General features: G+C 41.4%; 2 protein-coding genes across 3 annotated transcripts; both read right to left on the reverse strand.

Moving 5' to 3' along the window:
• Nucleotides 1-397: 397 nt before the first annotated feature.
• Nucleotides 398-7,827, reverse strand: cyp2u1 (cytochrome P450, family 2, subfamily U, polypeptide 1). 2 transcript variants are annotated; one of them, XM_080760016.1, is made up of 5 exons: nucleotides 7,307-7,827; nucleotides 5,621-6,271; nucleotides 3,907-4,068; nucleotides 3,292-3,459; nucleotides 398-2,530 (listed from the first exon to the last, which is right to left on the reverse strand). In XM_080760016.1, exons 1-5 carry the CDS (start codon nucleotides 7,734-7,736, stop codon nucleotides 2,331-2,333), a joined length of 1,611 nt encoding a protein of 536 aa, XP_080616142.1. In that variant the 5' UTR covers nucleotides 7,737-7,827; the 3' UTR covers nucleotides 398-2,330. The 2 variants fall into 2 exon arrangements, with proteins under 2 accessions (XP_080616142.1, XP_080616143.1); XM_080760017.1 differs by having other exon boundaries at nucleotides 2,341-2,530; nucleotides 3,806-4,068.
• Nucleotides 7,828-10,047: 2,220 nt separating this feature from the next.
• sgms2a (sphingomyelin synthase 2a) lies at nucleotides 10,048-24,598 on the reverse strand. Its single transcript, XM_080760022.1, has 6 exons — nucleotides 24,348-24,598; nucleotides 15,458-15,994; nucleotides 14,410-14,527; nucleotides 13,715-13,868; nucleotides 12,299-12,465; nucleotides 10,048-10,893 (listed from the first exon to the last, which is right to left on the reverse strand). The coding sequence occupies exons 2-6, from the start codon at nucleotides 15,904-15,906 to the stop codon at nucleotides 10,708-10,710; spliced, it is 1,074 nt and encodes a 357-aa protein (XP_080616148.1). The 5' UTR covers nucleotides 15,907-15,994; nucleotides 24,348-24,598; the 3' UTR covers nucleotides 10,048-10,707.
• Between the last annotated feature and the right edge of the window lie 185 nt (nucleotides 24,599-24,783).

Consider the following 24,783-nt stretch of genomic DNA (forward strand, 5'->3'; position numbering starts at 1 on the left):
TGATTTTCAATTTCCATTTTTCACAAAAACCACACATCAGGTCTATTGCAATACCTCCTTTGTATTTTACATGATAATTGTGTCATCCGTGTATAATAATACCAAAAGCTGGAAATAGCTATCGATAAGTGGGTCGTCATAATTAATAGACTGGCAGCCATTGTGAATAATGAAATTTGGAAAATGTTGCCATATATACAGTATGTTGTCTATGGTGTGGTATACAAAAATGGCCATAACTTTTTTTTTGCGATGTTTCCAGCAGAGCATGCCTCTTATTCTGGACCGTAATGAGCAAATTAATAGAAAAAATCACACCCGTGTGAACTGAGTGGTGCAACTCCCCTCTCTCTCCTCCCCCCCTCCTCCCTCCTCCCTCTCTCTCATATTGGCAGGCAACAGTGCAGTACTATCTCTCTCTCTCTCTCTCTGTGTTTCTGGCACAACAGCGCCCCTACTGGTACTCATTAAAGTCACATACTGTAGTCACACACAGTACATAGTCACATAGGTTAACAAGGACATTGCTGTTCCTTGGAGTGGTTGCACCACTCAAAAACACAAATAGAAAGTACGGCATGACATCACAGGTCCTCTCAAATTTGCTCCTATGCCTAAAAGTAGGACCAAATGTGCACACTTTTGAGAATTGTCATCCACTCTGAAGCGTGCGCTTCATGAGCCCTTATGTGAATAATACTAAACATACTCCTGCTTCAGAGTTGGACATGACGTACACATACAGTATATACAACTGCAAGGACTGGTAGTTCTCTTTTGAGAATGAATACAATCACGATTTTACAATACTGCGTAATTTAAATCATGATTGTCATATTGTTTTCATGAGACTATAAGACCAGGACCACAACGCATTACCTGTACGTAGATTATTGAGGCAGTTTGTGAGGTAGATATTGTAATGGATATGTTAGAATGCCAAATACATTATGCATTACTGTGTATTTCTCTGCCTTCCATTCAATCTCATGTCAGCAAGCTCCCTCGAGTCCCTCACCAATGTGCCAATTAGAACTTAACTACCGGTATCCATCTAACAGTTGACCGGAAACCTCCACGCTGTCAGTAAATGTATACACTATACTGTGTAACTATTTGTGTGTTGCCCTTATCTTTAGCGCAGATCCTTATATGAACATTTATAACAGCTGTAGAACTGTCTGGGGTTGGGGGCGGGGCTTGTGCCCTGAGGGGCTGCCGGAACAGGCTTTTTCCTATGATCTGTATGTTATTGCGAACGCAGTGAGCACTTACTATGAGACCTAGCAGATCATGTCTGTCTGTGTGTGTGTGTCTGTGTGTCTGTGTCCCACCTTTGTGCCCATATATGGAGCTGAGTGATTTGTTTGTGATTTATGCAACACACTCCATATTTGGACGTATAGCTGCTTTGGGGACTCCTTATATGGTTATGGCTTAAAAATAAATCTTAAAAAAACCCAAATATGTACGAGCTGCGTTCGCTTCCCGCGTTTGCGCGTCTTACTGGTTCTTATGCCTGAATCTTCCTAATAAATTCTCAACACGATCAATACACTGGCCTAAAGCTGGATTCGAGATTGGTTGGTCAAAGTGAGATGGGGGTTGACTCTGGAGTCCTCCTGGTAGTCTCTCCATAGATGTACGCAGAGACCCCCCCACCCCCCGAGTGAGAGACAGGGTTGATGGAAAGGCTGAAGCCGTAAATGGGAGTAGTTCATAGTGTCATTATTTGTGGAACCTGGAATTGGTGGTTGGGAGTGGTTTAGGTATGGCGTGGTCAACTGTAGTGTAGTCCTTCCTCCCAAACTCCAGTTATTGCGAACGCAGTGATTGCGAATGCAGTGAACACTTACTATGAGACCTATCAGATCATGTCTGTCTGTGTGTCCCCCTTTTGTGCCCATATATGGAGCTGAGTGATTTGTTTGTGATTGATGCAACACACTCCATATTTGGACGTATAGCTGCTTTGGGGACTCCTTATATGGTTATGGCTGGTTGGTTAAGTATAACTACGTTGCGTTCGCTTCCCGCGTTTGCGCGTCTTACTTGTTTACAGTACATGTAAATATCTATCTGTTGTCTGAGTGTATCTCACCTTCATTATTCCTATTGAGCTATTGACTTATCCTATGTTACTTAGTTGTTGGTGTTTTTGTTTTTTTATAAGCTTGTCAAGCTGGGACCAGGGTCACATATAGGACACAACTTTCGAGCTCTCCTAAAATAGGTCTTTCCTAAAAACATATATTATGTTGACTGCTACTACTCCTATGCCTAAAAGTAGGCTTTTCTGGGTGCTTAGGAAGTATTTCCCCTTAAGCGCCTTACAGTGATTGGGAGCCCCAGGTACGAGGACTCACACACACTGTGAATGGGCAGGGAGCCAAGGTCAGACCAAACCGACCATGCATTTGGGGAGGAGCCTGCCCCTCTGGCAGCTTGAAGGTGAAGGCCTGCATCAGGGTGGTGAACATCAGAAACAGCTCCATCTTAGCCAGCTGTTCGCCCATACAAACCCTGCGACCTGATAGACAGAATAGAAGAGAATGTTTATTGTCCACTATTTTACTTCTACTCTGGTATAATTAAACAGATACAATAATAGATACAATAAGTAGTACATATTCCACTTTATAGAATCTTCATACATCTTCGAGTTGTATGGCGAATCATTGGTGTGGTTTGGGCCCAAAATGTATCTGTACCCAATAATACAAATGCATTCATGTACCTATGTCGGAGGCCTGTAAAGTTAAAAAAAAATGTTTTTGATCCCACGATTTGGTAACCTGATGTTTTCCCGGTGGCAATTGCTTAAGGCTAAGCTGTAATCCTGGGTGCTACTCTCCCTCTGCCAACCAGGGGAAAGCCCCAAACTGAGCTCATGCTTCCTGTCCACAGAGATCCAATTATGCATGAAAATTGAGCAGGCCGCTTCTTATCACCTGACAGTGGGGGAGTTTCCCTAGGTAGGACCTAACCCATGGAAGAAACACGTTATTCCAACCAGTTCCTTTCCCCCTCCATCGCAGGCGCCCCAGGAATAAAATGTATTATGACAAGGGTGAGACAGTATAGAGAACAGAATTACTGCAGCAGCATTTTGTGAGGGTACCCTGGCCTAGGGGACATGGAAAGAACATGCAAACCGTTTCGCCAACCCCACCTAGGGTAGGGGGTCCCTGGCGGGAATCGAACCCGGGACTGTCAAGCTGTGAGGTGACAGCACTACTGACCGTGCCATATGAGGTCTTAACTGGTTCACCTGTGAACAGTATGACCTACCAATCCCAAATGGCATGAAGCACTCTTTCCTCTGCAACCTCCCTTCATTGTCCAGAAAGCGTGCAGGGTTGAAATCATCTGGGTTTTCCCACATAGTTGGATCTCTGTGTACAGACCACAAGTTGGGGACAATGACTGTTCCCTTGGGAATGGTGTAGCCTCTGAAAACTGACAAAATACAATACAAAATACACATTATAGGAAAATAAATTAAAAAGGGAATTGCTTGAACTAATCGGACACACAAGATCAATGTAATAATAGACTAATAGACTATAGTCTATCACACAGATATTGTTACATGACAAACTCTGTATTTTTGGTTTGTGGGCTTTATTTATACCAACTTGTGAAGAATCTGAACACTGATATACAAGCCGATATACAAGCTGGCTATTTAATCAAAGCCTGTAAAAGTTCTACAGCAATTGTGTGGAATAAAATGTAGTATGACAAATGAGATAGAGAAAATAGTAACTGGGTTGCAGCAAAGATGTGAATAGACTGTACTGACATGTACTGTATTGATGATGGTATGGAACTTTCTGATGTTCCTGTAGGAAGTTGCAGGAAAAGAGTATGTCCAGTCAATGTTAGAGGTAGGCAAAATATTACCTATGGTATCCGAGGCCATGTGAGGAATAGCCAGTGGAACCACTACCGTCATCCTCTGTACCTCCATGATGGTGGCCTCAGTGAAGGGCAGAATGCCCTTGTCAGTGAGGGAAGGGCCCCGATCTCTCCCCACAACCTCTTCAATCTCTGCCTGGACCTTCTCTGGACAATTACAATGGTTAGAATTAAACGTAGGAAGCAACCAAGCCCCTCCTACAGTATATGTCCACGAAATTCGGCAATATGGTAGAGGGTTGTGACGACTCGTGAGAATCGCTGAAGAACTGAAGCTCATTCATCAAAAGACCTCTGACCTTTAGATCTCCCATGAATTAATTATATGATCTTCCCTATCCACTCTTGACGTCAACAATTTTCATAGCCTGGTTAATCACTCCCTCTTGAAATCGCACTTCCATTAATTTGTTTGGAGTCTGGGCCGTGCTAATGCATGGTTGGCTGCAGGAGTACAATGTTGACAGACAACCCCTTCAGCCAAACGGTCAGTCACGCTCCATATATGGTAAATACTGAATTAATTCAATATGTTGATCTGAACTCATCAAACCCTGTACACTCATGGATCTCCATATGTGGAGCTGACTATCATCACCTGGATCTCCATATATGAAGATCACGACACTGACCTCTTCAAACCCTGGATAGCCATACAAGGAGAAGACTGGATCATCACCTAGATCGATATGGAGCCGGCCAGCAACTCTACATCTGACCTCACGGACACCAGATTAATAGTTTCACTCCTGTGCCGTATTAAGAAGCTCTGTTGTTTCAGCGTGACCTCGCTTCTCGCCATCAGGGCGTCTTACTGGTTGAGTGGTCTTCTTTCCCTCAAGTTCTCTGAGGTGTTTCTATGGCTCATTGTGCATATTGTGATTGTGAATAGCTTTTTTCTTTATTATGTTATTGCATTTATGGCTTGACCCCATCTTATCGCTACTTGCAGCTATAATTTTATTTGAAAGTGAAATATAGTATTGTTAAATGCAAGTACTGCTGTACAAATTTGACAGAGCAACTTTCACTTGTAGTAGATCATGCCCAAACATTCCAATTCCACCTATTATCCAGCCAGATGTAATTTTACTACAAGCTCATACTGCCACCTAATGGTTCAAACTAACATGATAAAAGTGGTGCAAATATGAACAGAATCAGACATTTACTTTAGGTTGCTACCTTTTTGGTAAGTTATTATGAGCTACTTTCTGTTGAGAAAGTCTATGCAGGTGATAATTTTTCTAAAGTGTTGGAGTTTGGAAGTGCTCGTCAAAGTCACTGAACGGCCCTGTGTACCACCTGTTTCGAATTTGCACATTGTAACGCATTAATGAAAACAAGCGCTTCCAAACTCCAACACTGGTGCAAGTAGCCACAGAGTCACTGTAGGGACCAATACACTGTTATTAAACTACTTCCATCCTCTCTGTTAAGGAATTCCGCATGGGAATTTAATACGCTGATTTGCTCAGACACCGATGTATATTTCTCCATTCATTGTTCATTGATATTAATGTTTGTAGGACGAAGTTTACCCTAATAGCTGGTTATAGAATGGGCTAGCACCCCTCAAAAATCTAGTGTTGCAAATTGCGTAAGTTGAGTGAATCGTTAGTTACATGAAAGTGTTTTAAACTAGCATGCATTGCAAACAAGGATGAACTGAACTGGGCCTATATGACTAATTAATTACCTTGTACATCTGGATATAAAACCATATAGAGCAGGATCCACAGGAAAGAATTAGCGGTGGTGTCAGTACCGGCGATGAAGAAATCGCTTATTATATAAAAGAGGTAGTCTTCTGAAAAACTGCTGTCCATTTCACCATTGGCTTGCTGAGCCAACATCTCTATCAAGTACATATCTATAAGATCCCTGGGGTTACCAGGATCCAACGTTGCCCTATGCCTAGCAATAATCCTCTTCAGAAACACTGTTATGTCCCCTTCTACCTGCCGGAGCTCCTTGAAAACCCCATAGGGAAGATGGTACAATGGTGGAAAAACGTTGATGAGTACTGCAGGGCTGTTAACGCTGATCTCCATCCCACGTGCCATTAGGTCCAGCAATGTGCGGAACTCACGGTCCTCGTGGTGGAAGCGTTGACCCAGACTTAATAAGCAAATGACGTTGGACACAGCGTTGCTTACTAGAGGGCTGGGGTCGATTCCCCGTCCCCCTGACTCCTCACTGAGTCTCAGCAGTTCCTCTTTGACTACAGCCAGGCCCTCCAGGACGCGGGGTTCTAAGCTCAGCTTTCCCAGGCCGAAGGTTCGAAGAGTGCTGTGGCAGAACTTGCGCTGCTTTCTCCACACTGGACCATATGGTGCAAAGACTATGCCTTTAAGGTCAAAACAAAAAGGGAAATAAAATTGTGTTTCATTTCAGCTGTAATTGTTTGTCTATTTATAATTTCGCTCTCTGCATAGGCAGTAAAGGCCCATACTAGGTCTGGTGACTCTGGTCTCACCAGAGCTAGGGCCATACATGGTTCTATTTGTTTTAACTTTACCTATGAATGATCCTAGATCAACCCATTTAATTCACAAAGTTAGAATGTAGGCCTATCAGAGTGCAATACACCTCCCAACCGATAGGATCGCGTAGTTGAAAGCATAAAACTGACAAAATGACCGCAGGATCTGATTTCATCCAAAACGGATTGATTGATTGAAATATGTATTAACAGTTTGTAGAATTTCAAGCACAAACTCAATACAGAGACTGTTAACTGAGTGGACGACCCAATTAAGCATTACACTCGTTTACATTTAGAGACATACAAATAGACACTTCTATGTAGTTAAAGAACAGGAATTCATCATATAGGAAGCAAAAATGGAAAAGATACATATACAGTGAGGGGAAAGGGGGGGTTTCAGATTTTACAGAGGCCAGTTTCGAATTGCAGCCATCCGTAGGTGCCCTTTGAGAGCGGTTTTGAAGGAGTCAAGGGATTCACATGTCTTAATGATTGTTGGTAGGGCGTTCCACATTTTGGTGGCATAGGAGCGAAAATAATTTAGTCCCTTGTTTGAGCCGAATCTGGGTTGTACATGGTTTGTTGCACTCCCTCGGCCTCTGGTGTTGTGGGTGTGGACTTCGTTTACATTAAGGAAGTATTTAGACAGGTACATGGGTATCTTAGTGGTGTATCGAATCTTGTGGACCAGACCCATTGCAAGATGCTGATACACCGGTCGATCGGATCAAATTATTTTTATTGAACTATGTAATGCAAGGGTGCTAATACCCGCCCGTGTACATTTATAACATCCGTGGCCAGGGGATGAGCACTATATTTGAAATCTGAGCGTTTATGTAGATGTTAACGTTGCAATTAAATGTAAATAGTGAACCGCTTATAGTCGCTCACCTTTACGTTTAGTCATGATGGTGATGGCTGGAATATCCGGCCTGTCTGAAAACACCTCTGCGTGGTTGGACAGAGCATCCCTGATGACTTCATACCCGTTCAGCACAACGACTAACTGACTGCCCACGAAAATGCTGTACACGTTACCGTACACTTTGGCTTGCTCCATCAGAAATACCTGAGGCGATAATGCAGTTGACTTGTTGCTGGGCTCCTGTCGACCTCGAAACCTCTTCCAGACGAAAGAGGGGACGAGAAACCCACCGAAGTTGCCCACAATCGGCCATGGTTTTGGACCGGGGGGGATATTTGCAAGATAGCGTCGTTTTTTATAGATGTACATAGAATAATAGACAGTCCAGAATACAATCAATAACAAAAAGCTTACATGCCATAGCGGGATAGGTCGTAGTTCCTCTAGTCTGTCCATAATAGCAAACGCATGCTTTTGGTCAATGACAAAGTGAATTATGCGGCCATAGTATTCAGTCTTTATCAGACAAGGACGTACGTGGTGAATGCCTGCACCACTGGGTCGCGTTTTTCCCTAATAGAGATTTTTCCTGTAATGTTGCGCAAACTTTGTCATGTTATTACGGGTAGAACTGTGTCGTGCTTGATGTGTCACGATCGACGTCAACAAATGGGGTGATCCCATAGGATGGATCCATGCTCCATACGCATTACGCTATGACGTAGGCGAGTGGTTCTCATAGTGGAGTCCGGGGACCCCCAGGGGTCGTGAGGGGGTTCAGGTGGTCCCCAGCAGTTTATCCAGTCGGCCCCATCTGAAAATATTTTGTGTCACGTACAACAATTTAACAAACATATTATTTTGGGGGTCATAAGGTTTGAGAACACTGAGGTTTACCTGAAAAAATAAAATATAATACAGTAGGCTATAAATTATGAGCATTCATCACTGTCCCATTCCACAAATAGTAACAATTAAAACATTTTAAGTGGCTTGGAATTGTGAGCGCAATAAGAAATCACACCAAATTCCAACATTGACAAAGCAATTATTAAATAATATGTAAACATTAATTTAAAATTTATTTTTGATTAGTAGGCTACAGACAGTACTCGTTTATGATGTTTTTACAGAGTATTGTATATTTGTCTGGCACTAATGTTCAATGCATAGAGGATATGCATTTTATTTTTTACTTTCTGGCCTTGACGGCCCATACATGATACATCCAAACAGAAAAGTCCTATTTGATTGCATTAAACGTTGTTAAAAGACATTAAACTCACTTTGCCACTCGATTAGCCCCTCACTTTCTGCATGCACTTACTCATTTAATGGAATACTCAGCAACGGCTCCAGATAATTCTGCCTGGGGGGCGATTTAGAGCCAGATTTCCAGAACGGCCCGTTATAGCGCCACCAGGCCCGATTTTGGAAAACTTTTTTACATTAGGCCTACTCCTCCAGATTATGTCCAAAATCCCGCAAATTCTTACACACTAGCCATGTGTTCAAGACGGATCTGTCAGATATTTCATATTCCGTCCTAATTGGCTTGTATTTTGAACACAAAGCCTCAAATCATGAACGCCGTGTGCAATTTACGTGAAATCTTTCACAGACTATACTAGCTTTCCTGCACCCTGGGCCTGGGCGGCCAAGACCTACGCTGTAGACTAGAGGCTATCATTTGTTTGGGCGGAAGTTGCAGGATTTTAGCCGAAGTATCACCCAAGGAAATGATGTTGATGCTTTACAAATCAGTTTAATGAAAAAACTTGTGATTTGTCGGGAAAATATCGTATCCGGGGGAAATACATCAGATGAACTTCTGGAGGATACATCCGCCGATAGCTTCTCTGCCTTACGTTGTGACCAGGTTTTTCTTTTCGCAGATAAGTAAGCCTGGGACAGAGGCTAACTAGGCTGAGGAATACCCACCCCACCCTTTTCATTGGCCTGTTATAGCGTCACCAACAGCTGGATTTTTGCAAAACCCATTTTTGGAACAAAATGCCTCAAATCATTCAATTGCCATCCAAGGTGTAAGAAGAAATGACACCCTTTTCAGATTGGCCTATTATAGCGCCACCAGGAGGCCACAACCTGACCTGCCCTGGTGGAGACCTGTGCACGAGGGGCACTTTATCTAGTACGTAATCATATTTAGGGCAATAAAACAAAGAGTTAACTTCATTTTCAATTTCACCAAGTTCACAGAACAAGCAGTACTCTCTTCCTCTGGAGTGGCATATCTGTCTTTTATGAGACAGTAAGTTAGTTCGCACTACATCATTTTTCGTTATACCTGGAGAACATTTTACTTCTAATTTAATTTTGAAAATAAAAAAAATATTATTAGAATTATTAGAATAAATTAAACTTCTCAATTAGTTGAGAATTAGTTGAGGTAGCCTTCCCCATGTCTAATGGAAACAAGCCATAGTGCTTTCTTGGGTTCAATCCTTTTAGCATTGTATTTGTATGAAACTGTACTCTTCTGTGCTTTTTTTTGCAAACTGTTAGTATGTAAGTATTCAATCAATCAATCAATCATGGCATATCATATGAGGCCTTGGCCACTGAATTTGTCTGAATTTAACCCACAATGTAATGGTAAATGCGGCTTCATGGACACATATTTCTACCAAAACACATGTTACCATGAAAAAGATAAAGGCATGTCACAGGCCTACAATAATTACATAATAACCACTTATAATAGTGATAGATTGAATCCAAACAAAAATAACTCAGGAACTTTAATGTAATTAAAGTTTAATACAACCATACAATGTTGGAACTAGCTGTAACGCACACTTAAGGCTATTAAAAGAAAGAAAAAAAGAAAAACATTAAAAACAATAAAAACCAATAGAAAACAAGTCAAGGCTTAATATGGCAGTTTTCAGATAATTACTAACATTGACAGTATTTCTAAGGCACCTTGTGACTCGGATACATGGACATCACACTGAGGTATTCACCCTCACCCTTATACTGAGGGTGGCAACAGATCTAAAGAAAAAAAATCGAAAATACTGTAGCAAACCTGCAAATCAATGACAATGAATGATCTAGACAATGAATGATACATTTTGGTCAGAATCATAATTTATATTATAAAAAACATGACACCAAGTGTTGTAAGAACATGATCTCATAAATAAGTTATAGTGGCGAAGTACATATAGAGACAACACTGATAATTGTTTCTCTTGATTTCTCTGAACCACAAACATCCTTCACTGTAAACCCATTCCTTCATGAAACTGAAATACTCTTCATGTGTCACTGACACAGCCTCCCAATCTTATCACCATATCTCATGTCAAGCAGGAGATTTAATACTGCATGGAATACTGATCCTGTAGGTTGTTGGTATGCCTAGGCTTGGCATATGGAGTTGATGCGCGAGTGCTGCCTGTCACTCCTCTCTTGTACTTTGTACCATGGAGTACTTCTTACAGGGGTTCTTGAGGCAGGAGGGAGGCCAGGTAATTGGCCAGCTGTAGGAGCAGGGCACCGACGTCTGCACATTCCGTTCCAGGAAGTTAAAGACAGGGTTCCACCAGGTGTTTGTGAGGTAGTTGTTGGGGGAGCACTTCAGCGTCTGGTGAATATACAGGAGATGGTGGTTAGAAACCCAGAAACTGTAACGCCTTACACCAGATGTGTCTAATACGCAGTATGGCTGGATTGTGTCTTTCGGTTACGAGATAGGATTGCGTTCAAGACTGACTATGATCTTCAAGGAATTGAAAGCACTTTAATGTGCAGAACAAATCAAACTTTATTAAGTCCAAATAAATAACAGGAATAGTGAAATTATATTCAAGTACAGTTTGTAAATACATCAAAGATGCGAATATAATCAATTTCTAATGGATGCCTTGGCCTGGAAGAGAGGTCATCAGGTGGTCTCCAACCTTCTTAGAGTGTTTCAACCCTCAACCACTACACTCTCCTGTTGGCGGGTCAGCAGTGATTGGCCAAGTCACTGCCTCCTCCAGGCTTCCAGCTATTCAGTATTTTAGCTGTGACGTGAGCGCCCCCTCCTGAGATACTTCCGGGTCCTACTTTTGTGTCGCTTTTGTGTCCCAGAGTTATACTGTGACGCTCCGTCGGACTAAATCTGAGACGAAAACAACCACGAAAGTCAAATTTTACCGCTTTCCTCGCAACAACAAAGCTGGCTGTGACAGGCCGTCTGCCCCACATGGAATACCATCACCATTTTATTTTATTGTGTCAACTAAATCCTCATTAATGCAAACTAGATTCAACATACTCAAGCCTGCACACATTCTAAATATGCCCCCGAAATATTTTACCGAGCAAATGGATTTTAATGTTGCCACCTTCAATAATAATGATGATAATAGGCTTCCTTTCTGAAAAATAACGTCATTGTAAAAAGATTCACGCGTTTAGATATTGTATTTACAATGAGATGCGGACGGGATCTGGTGCTACTTGGACCCATACGTAACGTAGCACTACAAAATGTCCACGGAGAGGCACTCTGTGCGCAGCCATCACCGAGGCGCAACCAGCACCGGGAGGGAGAGCCACACCCGGCCAACAGACATGTGCGGAAAAACCTGCCGGCCAGGTGCAGCAAACCAGTGCTGACCACACCCCAGCGACTGCCACGCCCAGGGCACCCCCCCGTGGACACGCCCACTGTCCTTTCTCCCCTGCCAGAACTAGCAGGAAGCTCTCTCTGCCTTGTGTGTTCTTGGGGGACATCAGGCACTGAGGTCTCTAGGACTATGGTTTGCCTCCTTAGTGTCCTCCTACATCTCACCAGACTGTTCGTCTGTGCGGTGTGCATGTGTTTGTCCTTGTCCACACTTGGTCCACACACACACACACACACACACACAAAGCATGGTCTATGAACTGTACGAGGCCTATTTTTATGTTTTCTTGTACGACTGTGTGTGCTTGGTAGAAATAGCTGACTTGTGGTGAGCGACACCGTCATTTTGCAAAGTACAGCTCCATGGTCTGACCTGTAAGTTAGCCATGGTGTGGTACCACCAGAAGAGACGCGAGGTGATGAAGTACGCCACAACCACATCCACACTGTAGTGCTCGTGGGCCACCAGGATGCACACCACACCCACGGCACTCAGCAGCCAGCACATCAGGTGGTACCACCAGAAGGAACGTGGAGAGTCTGCAGGGACGGAGGAAGAGGAGCAAAGACACAATATATAATTAAGTAGGCCTAACAGTTAGGTAATGGTGGGATGTTTCACTTAAATAAAAGTATCAATACTGCAATATAGAAATACTTACTTAATTAAAAATGTACTCAAGTAAAAGTACCAAAAGTATCGGCATCAAAATGTACTTAAAGTACCAAGTACTCATTGTGCAGAATGTCCCATTTCAAATGTATAAAAATCCTTAGTAAATAGCAGATCTACAATGCGATGCATTGTGAGCTTGTATATCGGCTATTTTAAAATGCCCTAAATGTATATAGGGCTGAAGTGGTTAATGTTTTGAAATAAAATCTACTAGTCTAAAAGTAACTAGTAACTATAAAGTTTTCAAATAATTGCAGTGGAGTAAAAACAATATTTGAAATGTAGTAGAAGTAGAGTAGAAGTAAAAATACAGAAAATATGAAATACTCCATGAAGTAAAAGTACCTCAAAATCGTACTTAGCTACAGTAAGTACAGTACTTTCCACCACTGCAGTTAGGGGGGGTGGTTTGCCAGGATAGTCGAAAGTGGTTACAAAGACACTGTCCTGTAATTAACGGGTTGCAGATTTGATCCCTGCTAACAACATTAACCCTTTTTAATAGATCATATATTTTCAATATATTCCCTTTATAAATAGGGCATAAGTATTTAAAATCCAATGTGTTCAGTTACAGAGGACATGAAAAGCCACCATGATGTCAACTAGCATTAATGTCAACAGTCAGTAATGACTGATAACTGCAGTATTAAACAGACATGTAGAGAGATTGATACTGTAGCATGATTGATGGCATTGATAGCTCTAGTTAACCTGACTCCGCCAGATGGGGCAGCAGAGAGTACACAGGGTTCCCCCCTCCGAACCCTGTGCTGCCCCATCTGTCACGTTAAGCTCTAGTACCCACACAATCTTTTATCTATGTAAGATGCTCATGTGAAAGACATGCAATGAGGAGTGAGTCCTACACAGATGGTTGAAAGTGGGGGTTTATTCAAGAGATCAGGCTGTGTCTTAAAATGTAAGTCTATCATTTAATTATTTGTATCACCTTTGCTCATGCCAGACTTGGCCCTAAAATTCAAAACAATCTGTGTTTTACCAGATCACAATGTGTAGTGGCACAAAAAATGTCTAACATAGAAATAGAACAGGATTGGTGAAGACTGCAAATTAAGTATCAAACTAAATAGCATTAATTGCATTACTCACACTCCTTGATAAATAGGTAGGTGAGGGTGAGCATGACGGTGTGTCCGCTGTATAGGAAGTCTCCACACATGAGATGGGAGCCAGTGATGGACAAACCTCCACCTGAGATCAACTGTAGAACACGCTGGATCTTTGCCTGTGAGTCTCCATGCAGCTGAGAGGGAAAACATGGTGGATGGAGAGAGGAACAAATCATGAGCGATGGGAGCTGATCAGACTCACTTCAAGTACAATAGCTGTGCAGGAGGTTGTCTTGGTGATATACTGTATTTATAGTCTTGTAGTGAGTGAGACACATGGATACTATAGAACAACGTGAAATCTGATTTAGTGCAATGAGACAATGCAGGACAGGTAGATGAAACCGAGACGTGAAGACAAAGTGAGGATAGATGTGATGCTTCACCCACTTTGAATGTTATCAACCGATAATCACTAATATGTTTTTATCAGACTTTGATCTTTCTGTTCAGTATTATAAGGAAAACCACCAGGCGTACATGTTTTTTTTTTATAAAATCCATGATGAACCTCAATACTGTACTCAATACTTTCCTCAGGCATAGACAACATATCTTTTCTAATAGCTGGTTATTGACTGTGGCTGTAACATGAGTCCCTAAGGATAAAGGCAACTAAATGGCTTGGTATGTAACCACAGCTGATGCCAGCACCGATATTGACAGTAAACTCACCTTAGGGGCACATGTCATGTGCATGCCAGGTACGGGCAGGGTAGTGATGTACATTGTGACACAGCGGTACAGGTACAGGGTGCCAATCAGGAAGAAGAACCGCCTGCTTGCTATTGACCTGCAAAATGTATGAAATGACATGAACCCATGTTTATGACCAGGTGCAAAACATGGCAGCCTGCTGACTTCATGCAATGTTTTGGCCTACTCACGGTTTAAAGTGAGAGATAATTCCAAAATATTGGCCTGGCATTGACCTATATCAAGAATAGTAGATGCCTTAAAATAATCCCTGTTAAGTGTTACGTTGTTATGGAAAGGCACCTATTATTGTACGGGAGTTGTAGATTATGTCATATTGGATAATACAAATTCACCATTTAATTGGGAAAATCAATACAAAATATGAAAGGTAGTAATTTGCAGTACATTTGCTTTCACCTCCATTTTCAGGAGATTGGTGTGTAAATATTCAGTTTACATTGTTAATATGGCTTCACATAAATGGAGTATAAAGTACAAAAGACAAACAGCAAGTGAAAGAAATGTGTACTACTACACGATGATAATAATAAATAAGACGGGGTCAAGCCATAAAAGCCCCTCTCTTCACAGCGTCTCCTCTTTTCTTTGTTAAACTGATTGGCTGAAGGGTTTGTCTATCAACGCTGTACTCCTGCAGCCAACCTTACATTAGCAGGGTCCAGACTACACACAAAATAATGGAAATGTGATTTCAAGGTGTGGTTAACAAGGCTGTGAAATTATTTGCGCTTTCTTGAAGTCATCAAAAGTGGGCTCGAGTAGCTCTCTACTCGATGATGATGTATTGACCCACATTGCGTCACAGCCCCACTCCCTCTATCTTCCTATTGGTTTCCCCCAGGAAAACGGGCCGGGGAAGATGTACGATGAGATCACAGCCCAGCAAGAAAACGGGCCCGGGAATAAAGATGTAAAATAACAATAGTGGGCTCACTACTCGAGACCACAATAATGACGAAATAAACTTTGACTGCAGCTACAAAGTTACACCAAAGCTTCTTACTTGTATCTGAAGAAGAACAGCTGGACAATCCAGATGGACACCAGAACCATACCATTGATCTCTGTAATTGTAAACGCCCACTTGACCCGGTCGATGTAGTCGAAGAACTTGTCCGGGAGTGGTGGACTGTCCTCTTTGGCTGGGACCCTCTCGTGTACCACGGTGATCACCACAGTCGTCAGTACTAAGTTGAAGGCTGCATAGAAGAACGCCACGGCTGTCTTCCACCACTCCATCGGCAGACGGTTGACTTTGGCGTCGGGCACAGAGATCTTGATGTAGTCCTTGTGCCTCCCAATGGCCTTCCGGAAGCCCCGTTTGGCATCCTCCGTAACCGGAGTGTGGACGGGGCAGGTTTTGCCAGCGTTGGGAACATCAGCACCCTCCATGACTGGGGTCAGATTGTCAGTGGTAGGGGCTCTATCACCCAGGTGCTCCGGTGGTGCCATTGGTGCCCACACTGTCCACCCAAAACACTGCTACTGTCTCCTCCTCTGAGTCTCCTATGGAAACTGCAGCCTCCACTGATGCGTTAGACTGCCGCGAGAGACAATGAGAGAGAGATAGAGAGAGAGAAACAAAGCAAAACAGGGTGAACCAAACATATTCTGCTAATATCATCAGAAAGCATAACATTCACGTTTCCGTGTCATTAGTCCAGTAGACGGCTCAATATTCTGTGCGTTGTGCATTACTAACCCTGTCCCGACCCTAACCCTAACCTTAACTGCACGCCGCACGCGTAGCCAGTAGCCACGTATAGTCAGTCGGACTAATGGAATGTCAGAGTTATGGGCAGTCCCCGACGTTCACATTCTTACACAATAATGAGTAGAATGAGTATATTTAAAATTTGTTTTATAATAAAATAAATCATATCTGTAACAGTCCACATTTGAATAGTAAAGCAGGGTTGTTTGCACCCAACATGAACTCAGCATGTTGTTGTTGGGACATGCTGAGTCCCAACATGCGCACATTGCGCACAACCCCTCTGAACAGTGTCACACGCCAAAAATTAAGTCATGACACTGCCAGTTAAAAGTATACATTCACTACAGTCACTTTTTGTAAAAGTCCTTCAAACATATGCTGTACATCAAACATTCAAAAACGTATCATAAATAATAAACTGACACCGAGAAATGTTGTCACTAACTTTAAAGTTGAGTCATCACTGATGGACAGCTAAGGTAATCATAATCAATAAACTGACACATCAAAGTGTGAGCATGAAGTAGAGAAGTGCATTGTAGTCTTGAATAGTCACTTTTCATGTTGAACCCTTTTCCATTAATGACATAGCAGAGAGAGAGAGAGAGAGAGAGAGAGAGTGAGTGAGAGAGATGCGCAGGGATGGCCATTTCCATTCTGTTGTAACTTGAGTGGTTTGAGTATCTTTAAAAGGGCCATTAATGGTATTGGGTAGGAGGCCCACAATGCATCACAATAACAATTCATTTGGGATTTATACAGAATGGCATGTTTACTGGACACCGTTAATGGATACTACACAAACTCCTCTCATCAAATCACATCTCCATGTGGTTGTCTAATGTCACACTCCCCAAGACCATTACATAGGGTTGTTGGCCTAAAATGGGGAGACATTTAAAAAATAAAATACGTCACTCTACAACAGTCCAAGAAGTCACAATTGTTTTATATTCCATTCTGATTGGCTAAAGTTGCTTTCCAAAGTTTGCAGGATTGGCACATTTTGAACAAAATGAATGCTGTGTACGGTTTTCGTGACATTTTGCGCCCACATTCCCACTAGGCAGAGATAGAAACTTGAAAACTTTCAAATCAGACAAATTTTGCCAAATTTCAGTGGTGCTATAACAGGCCGATTCGTGCTTTAACCTATAACTGATGTCCTGACCGATCTGCTTGAAACTTTGTACGCACACTCTCTAGGCTCTAGAGTGAAAAACATCGTCCCTGCTTTTTTCATATCTGCCTTTTTATTGTGCAATCAGGAGGCCGATTTTTGTACTTACTCAACAGATGTTGAAACATCACGTAAATCAGTACACAGTATCTCAATAGTTATGTGATCAACACGGATCTGTCCGATCTTTCATATTGCATCCTGATTGGCTTTAATTGACTTAAATCTGTAAAACAATACATGAAAAACGTTTTGAGGTTTACAAATATGATTTTGTAATGTGTGTTGATGATTGCTAATAATACATTTTACACATTTAAAGTTATCTAAGACAGCTTTAAAGCAGAGCTCAAGACCTATTTCTTCACTCTTGCTTTTAGTTGAGTTTTTAAATCTCTGTGTTTTTTTCCTAAACACCAACCCATACTTTGCTCTTTTAAAACCGTCCTGAAAAGCTTTCTGCAGATTATTTTGTGAATTGATAAATATAGAAAATCAGTTTTCTCTCTGTGTGTGTGTGTGTGTGTGTGTGTGTGTGTGTGTGTGTGTGTGTGTGTGTGTGTGTGTGTGTGTGTGTGTGTGTGTGTGTGTGTGTGTGAGAGAGAGCAAGGTAGTGACAGCTGAAATATAATCAGTTTACTTTTACATCAATTTATGAGAGAAAACATTATCTCAGAGGAAAATGTATTATGTATTATGACGGAGCTCCATTTAGCTAAATCATAGAAGGTTCACAATCTATACGTGATAAATGGCTGGAGAGCAAAATGTTTGGCAGACATTTGAGGTCCAAAAGCTCATACTGGGAATAACCAAGATGGATAAAAATATGCCCTGCGGAAAAAAAGACAAATGGTATAACTCTATTATAACATGATGGCCCTTATTTTATTACAGAGATCATATTTCCTTTGCTTCGTCATCTTTGTGGCTCATAGTACTAAGTTGTGTAATCCTCCCCTTGCCAAGGAGTCGGGACCTCCATGGGAAAGTAGCTGGCAGGGTGGCCGAGTGGAGGATAAGGAGGGTATGGACCAGTGTACCTGGGATACACTGTTGAGTCCTCTGAAGATGTTGTGAATATCCTATTATGTACTGTGCATTCTGCTCAGCAGATATCATTCACTTGTACTACTGCAGGTTTAAGTTTATGGCCCCTCATTGTGAGACTGCACTGTGTGTACTGTACATTTTCCTCTGTAGCAGGCAGTACACTACAGTATGTTTTCCCACAGCCAGTGCACACCAATGAGTGCTCTACAGGGATGGGTGGTGATGGAAAACTGGCAGCAAAACCTATTCCACATGGTCACAGACAGTAATGGATGGCTTGGCCTGCTCCACTCTCCCCGGTGCTATTTGCAGAGAGAAGCCACCGAGTTGCCGTCAAGGCAGCATTTTCCTTGAGAGGAATGGGGACACTGCCGCCATTTTGAGGCCTTTATAATGACATAGTAGCATTGCTGTCCACTCATTTTCTCCTCTTCACACAGCCCTGATATTCTCCATCAAAGGGAAGGTTTAAAAATAAGTCGCTCCAGCAGTGACCCAGCCCTGCGGGAACTGGGGACATCGTTACGCGGGGAGGCACGTGTCAAGCTGTGGTGTTACTGTACACCAAGCCTGTAAACAGAACATACTGTGATCTAATTGCTCAATGGGAGTGAAAATAAATTACTAAAACACTGAAAAGCTCATTGATTTATTTACGCGTGAGGTAGGCTACTGTAGAGTAATATTTCTATATGTCTGTATACTGTATGTCTGTTCTCTGTTGTATTATACAATACACTACCAAATGTTATTGCTCTTACGTCAAAAGAAAAAAGAAAAATCTAAAGAACTAATTTAGCCCCATTGCAATTAGTTTGCTGAAAATGCACATGACATTATGTTTGATTCCTGTATGGGAAGTTGGGGACTACACATTTTGCACTACGCAACACATTGTTCACTGCACGAACTATACGCAACTTTTTTGAAAAGTGTATTTCTGATCATCGCTTGTCTGTATGTGATGTTTTGGAATGGCTTGAATGTATTTTGAATCCAGAAACGAATGAACAAATGCACGCACACATGCACACACACACAAATAAATTGTATCCAGGCCTTGCTGTGAACTTTTACTCTTTTATGGTTTTAGGTTGTTTTATTAATGACCATTTTTATATCCATTTTACCATTGGGTTTTAGAGGATGGTTTCGGACCATGGTTTAGGTATGCGGTCTAACTTGGACTCAGGGGGGTGGACGCCTCTGCCTTGCATAGTCCCCAGTGAATAGGCATGTTGCCCTTCACTGGTAACCCTATTTTGGTATTCTTTTTAAATATATGAAGGTATTGTGGGTTGGGATTTTACAAAAAAGCCCCCCTTTTAAATACATACATACATACATACATCTCAGAAGTTGAAGCCGTTTTTAAGGACCAACTTTTAGGCCAGTGCAACAGAGCATGCTTTTGCCTTTAAACCCCACCCATTTTAACCACATACATACATACTTTATGCTTGAGAAAACCATTATCATCTGCAAACCCTGCCTTCCAAGTATATTTGTGACCATTCATTTGTGACCATCAAAACAAGACTGCCACACTGCTAGAAGTGTAACGGTGTGGCATAGTTTTCCTATGCAATTTAATTTTTTGGTATCTGGTTAACTGGTTTGAATCCATATAATATCCATACAATATACAGTACATTGACTTGAAAACATCAATTGAAAAACATTCTTGAAGTATTACATTTCTTTCCTTCATCATTTTACATTACATTTATCTTCTTCCTGCTCCTTTTCTTTTATGGAATATGTATTGTATTTCCCATAGGGGAATCTTAGATCGCGTCATAAGAACTGTATCCAATGCTCTATAAAGAGAGAGCAGATAGCAGAGTCAATGTTGTGTTCTTCTATCTTTAAAACTTAAAATTGATCTGATCCTGGAGATATTGCTGAGTCAGCTGAGATGATAAAAACTCAAGGCTGTTTAGTCTTTAGCCACTTGAACACTTTAGATTTGATTTAATCGAAAGTAATACATAAAAACAATCAAAGAAACATATAATAGCAACTTTCATACATAAAATGCAACCCAAAGTGCTTCACATAAAACAAATAACAAGCAGCGGATGCTAGAAAACAAAAAAGCAGGTCAATACAAGACAACATTTATACAAATTAACAAATACAAATAGCAATACAAAAATAAAAAATGTTAAGGAAAATAATTGAATGTGAACACAAGATCAATTTAAACAAATTAAGTTTTCAACTCGCTCTTAAAAACTGCAAAGGAGGTTTCCCTTTTAAAGGTGCAGTGGTAGTGTGTTCCACAACTTGGGGCCATAGACCCAGAAGGCGGCCTCACTGGTGTTCTTATGTTGAGCTTTGGGTCATTTTAGTAGAAGAGCGGATGAAGACCTGAGTGTTCTAGTTGGAACAGAAAAATGTATGGAATCATTTAATATATGAAGGTGCCAAGTTATCAAATGCTTTATAAACAAATAAAAGTGCTTTGAAATCTATTCTAAACGATACTGGTAACCAATGTAGTGTTGACAGGACTGGACTAAATAACGTGATCTCTTCTTCTGGTATTTGTTAAAATTCTAGCTGCCGCATTCTGGATTCTCTGTAATTTTTGTATATATTTTTTTGGGTAATCCTGTAAAAAGGGAGTTGCAATAATCTAGTCGGCTTGTGATAAAAGCATGTTTATGTATATAGAGTATAAAATTCTATGACTTTTTTTTCTATCCTCAACATAAAAACACGACAAATCAAATTTATTCAATAAATAAAACCAATTTTCACAACAAAAGTCATCACAGTGTTGTGAGGTCAGATTGGCTGTTTTGGGTGAAAACAGATAAAAACTGAAAAGTCACTAATATAGAGCCCTGGGGGATTCCACTCAACAACATGGGTTCAAGTGGTTAACATATTGTGATCAATTTATACTGTGGTGCTGTTGAAAATCCTGAAATATTCCCAACTGAAATATTCAAATGTGATTGTCTTTCACTTCATTACTTTCCAGACAAAAAAATAATTTTGAAAGAAAATTGGCCTGTAATTGTCAAGAGAAGAGGCCGAACACAAGCAATCAATAATCAGGGACAGAGCTGCAAGATATAGGGAGCTATTAATAATTAATAATTAAGCAAATAAGGGATGGGTGTGTACTGTGTAGTTATGACATCAACCAGGCTAAGACGTTTCATGTGAGAGTCCAAAATAGATGTAACCTACAGCCATTATCCTCCTGAGAGGAGACGTCAATTCATTCTGAACAGAACCGGTATCTTTTTACTAGGGCCTTCAAATATAGTACCTTTCTAACAGACTGTGACTTTAAGGCGTAATTTTGTTTCCCCGGGCAGCACTGGTTGGCAGGTATCAATACACTTTTAGACCAACATGTTTGTGGCAGCGTGGATAATTACATTTATTTCTTGATCACCTCTTGTCTTGATTGTTTAAACATGACATCATGGGCTACTATGCACGATAACAAGCTTGATAAGCCCAAAGCTTATTGATGACGGGTACTCAATAAGCTTGTTATCGGATTGTTTTCGGGTATCGGTTATCGAGCTCCATTCCTTCCTACTACTACTACTACTGCTAATAATAACTATAAAGGGGCATTCTGTGGAGCGCATATCTCCACCAGGCTGAGCTGCAGTCTAGCCAGTGCTGTCATGGGTTCTGTCAGTTTCAGAGGAAGTTGTGGGGTTATCTCGACCATGCCGGAAGGCCAGAAGACAGAGATGTATTGATTTAGCCACTGTCCATCTGTGTGTCTATCTGTCTCAAACCAATGAAAATATGAATGCAGCGTCCGATTTGTACACATTGAGGGGACAGACAGACACACAGACAGACACACAGACACACAGACACACAAACCGTGGCTGTATAGAAAGCTTCTGCATTCCTGTAAAGACGATACATTACAATATTTATAACAGGACACGATATATGGTCTGATCTTGGGTTGGAAAACCATCCCAGTTTCTACTTTCTTTCTACCCCCTGTGTTCTACTGGTTTACTGTCCAAGAATGTGCTCATAAAATACACAATTATAGACTGTCTTTGCCTTAAATGACTTAAAATGTCCATGAAGAAGTTTTACTTACTATTAAAAAAATCTGTTCTGTTACAAGGAAAGGGAAAGGGAAAGGCATGTATTCACATGTTTGCCATCAGAATATGCTCACAGTACCAAAGTAAAAGTACTACATTTTAACAAAATGTGTCCAACTTTTATGAAAATAGAAGATCGGCTTGCCTCTGTGATGTAGTGGAAAAAAGTACAAAATTGTACTTATGTACAGTACTGGAACATTTTTGACATATTGTTTCTATATGTTACAATAATATTGTTAAATCATGTTGTCTAGCATGAAAAAAATAATAATTAAGGAGCAGATCCCGGAGGGGGTGATTCAACCACCTTTTTTCTGACCAAATGGAAATGTTGTCCAACAATAACAATTTAGTAGTATGTATGTATCTATCAACCTGACCAACAACTGGTCGTACTATAACACAGTATTGATACAGTATTACAGAATACTTAGTACTTACGATGCACTACAATATTCCTGAGGTAAACTAAAGGTAATTAAATAAAGCCAGTAAGTAGCCTAAAGTGTTGCAAGCCAATTCTTTTTCTAACAGAACATTCAGAAAAGGCAATGAAAGACAGAATTTACAACTGAAGTGGTTCCACTGACTGAATGTTACTGTATAAAAAAGAGCATATACACACACTTTGATCTTTACAGAAAATATAATGTATATTCCATCACACGACAGTGTCACGTGCCTCCGTATTAAGTGTTGCAACATTGGGAAAACATATACCTGTATGCTTGCAGGCCAAGATTCTGGACAGTAAATTGCAACCCAGGTGCACGCACGCACGCACGGCACGCACACACCCACGCACTCACGCACGCACCACGCACTCACACACACACACACACACACACACACACACACACACACACACACACACACACACATTACACACACCACACACACACACACACACACACACACACACACACACACACACACACACACACACACCCTCCCTTTGCCTTAACCACATGCAGGGTGGATGCTGGCGGTAATGTCAGGTTCAGGGTTTAGCAGTGGGCGACTCCCAGGCCTCCAGTATAGGGCGGCAGCTGTTTGTCTCTCTGTTTCTAGGTTTCCAAGTTTACTTTAGAGGAAGAGGACTAGCATAGTGGGCCCCACACACAGTGCCTAACCACCATGTTCTATATGAGGCTACAGGGAGAGGCAAGAGGTTTGAGGGGTCTGTCTGTAATTAAAGCCATTTCCATATGCAGTCAGAGAGAGCTACTTCAATTGGAAATACTCTAGACAAATGGATTACTATAATGAAATTAAGGCAAGGAACATCAACATCATTCATATGATTTGTAGGCTATTAAACTGTGTATAGGCTAGTCACATACTGAGCTATAGTGCATACAACAGTCTAATGCATTTTAAGTTTTCAGAGACTATACTCAAAGTGTTACAACAGTTAACAGCTTAAGCCTTGTGTCACCATGATTAATGATGGAAATGATATAGAACCTGTTCTATTGATTACACACATTGTCTTGATAAGACATACCACCAGTGCACCAGCTATATGTTATATATAGTATTTGGAATATTTTTGTCTCTGCCAGCCTTGATCTATTTTATTTAGATGTATTAAAGAAAACTTGCTTCATTTTTTGCCTCTAACTGTAAACAAATGTGCCCGTTAAAAATGATGCGCCTGCATTAGGCTATATCGATTTTAATATACAGTAGCCGTAGGCAAGCACTAGGCACGTGAGTCAGATGATGGAAAACAGGTGATCAGGTGTACCTACAAAACCGCCGTGGAAATGATCGAAACATACATTAGTAATTCAAAATCCATAATGTCAATGTCCGTATAGCATCATCATCCTACCTGCCTCCCTCTCGCCTCCAGGAACCTCTTCCCGACCGTAGTTTCAGTTCCGCAATCCCCTCCTGTTGCGCTCCTTTCGACCAGTCCAGAGCCCTGTCGGTCTGTCTGTATAGCCTACCTAGGCTACTGTATGGTTTACTGCCTGGTCTGTTCTGAAGGCTACCTATGATGGTCTGTTACTGGTGGTACCACTGGTCCATTGTAGGCTACAACGAATGCAGCATCTGTGCTTCTGAGCCAGCGCACAGCGCTCCTCCCTATAAGCCCAGATGCACCACGGCTCCGACCTTGCAGGATCCAGCCCTGTCTGGCACCCGAACTGCCCTCTCTCATTAGAACACAGCCATCCTGTAATAGACATCCCGGTCAGCCTGTAACTAAACAACTCCTTTGGTTTCTCTTATCTGTCACCACCCATATATTTGCCCAAATTAAG

Source organism: Protomyctophum bolini (assembly GCF_963924005.1).
Source record: "Protomyctophum bolini genome assembly, chromosome: 3".
Classification (NCBI taxonomy): Eukaryota; Metazoa; Chordata; class Actinopteri; order Myctophiformes; family Myctophidae; genus Protomyctophum; species Protomyctophum bolini.

Coding starts and splice junctions, on each gene's coding strand:
- cyp2u1 (XM_080760016.1), bottom strand. CDS start 7,736: ATGGACAGACTAGAGGAACTACGACCTATCCCGCTATGGCATGTAAGC. Junction 6,272..7,306: donor CATCATGACTAAACGTAAAG/GTGAGCGACTAT, acceptor TTGACCTTAAAG/GCATAGTCTTTGCACCATAT. Junction 4,069..5,620: donor TTTATATCCAGATGTACAAG/GTAATTAATTAG, acceptor GTAATTGTCCAG/AGAAGGTCCAGGCAGAGATT.
- sgms2a (XM_080760022.1), bottom strand. CDS start 15,906: ATGGCACCACCGGAGCACCTGGGTGATAGAGCCCCTACCACTGACAAT. Junction 14,528..15,457: donor CTGTTCTTCTTCAGATACAA/GTAAGAAGCTTT, acceptor TACATTTTGCAG/GTCAATAGCAAGCAGGCGGT. Junction 13,869..14,409: donor ACATGACATGTGCCCCTAAG/GTGAGTTTACTG, acceptor TTTCCCTCTCAG/CTGCATGGAGACTCACAGGC.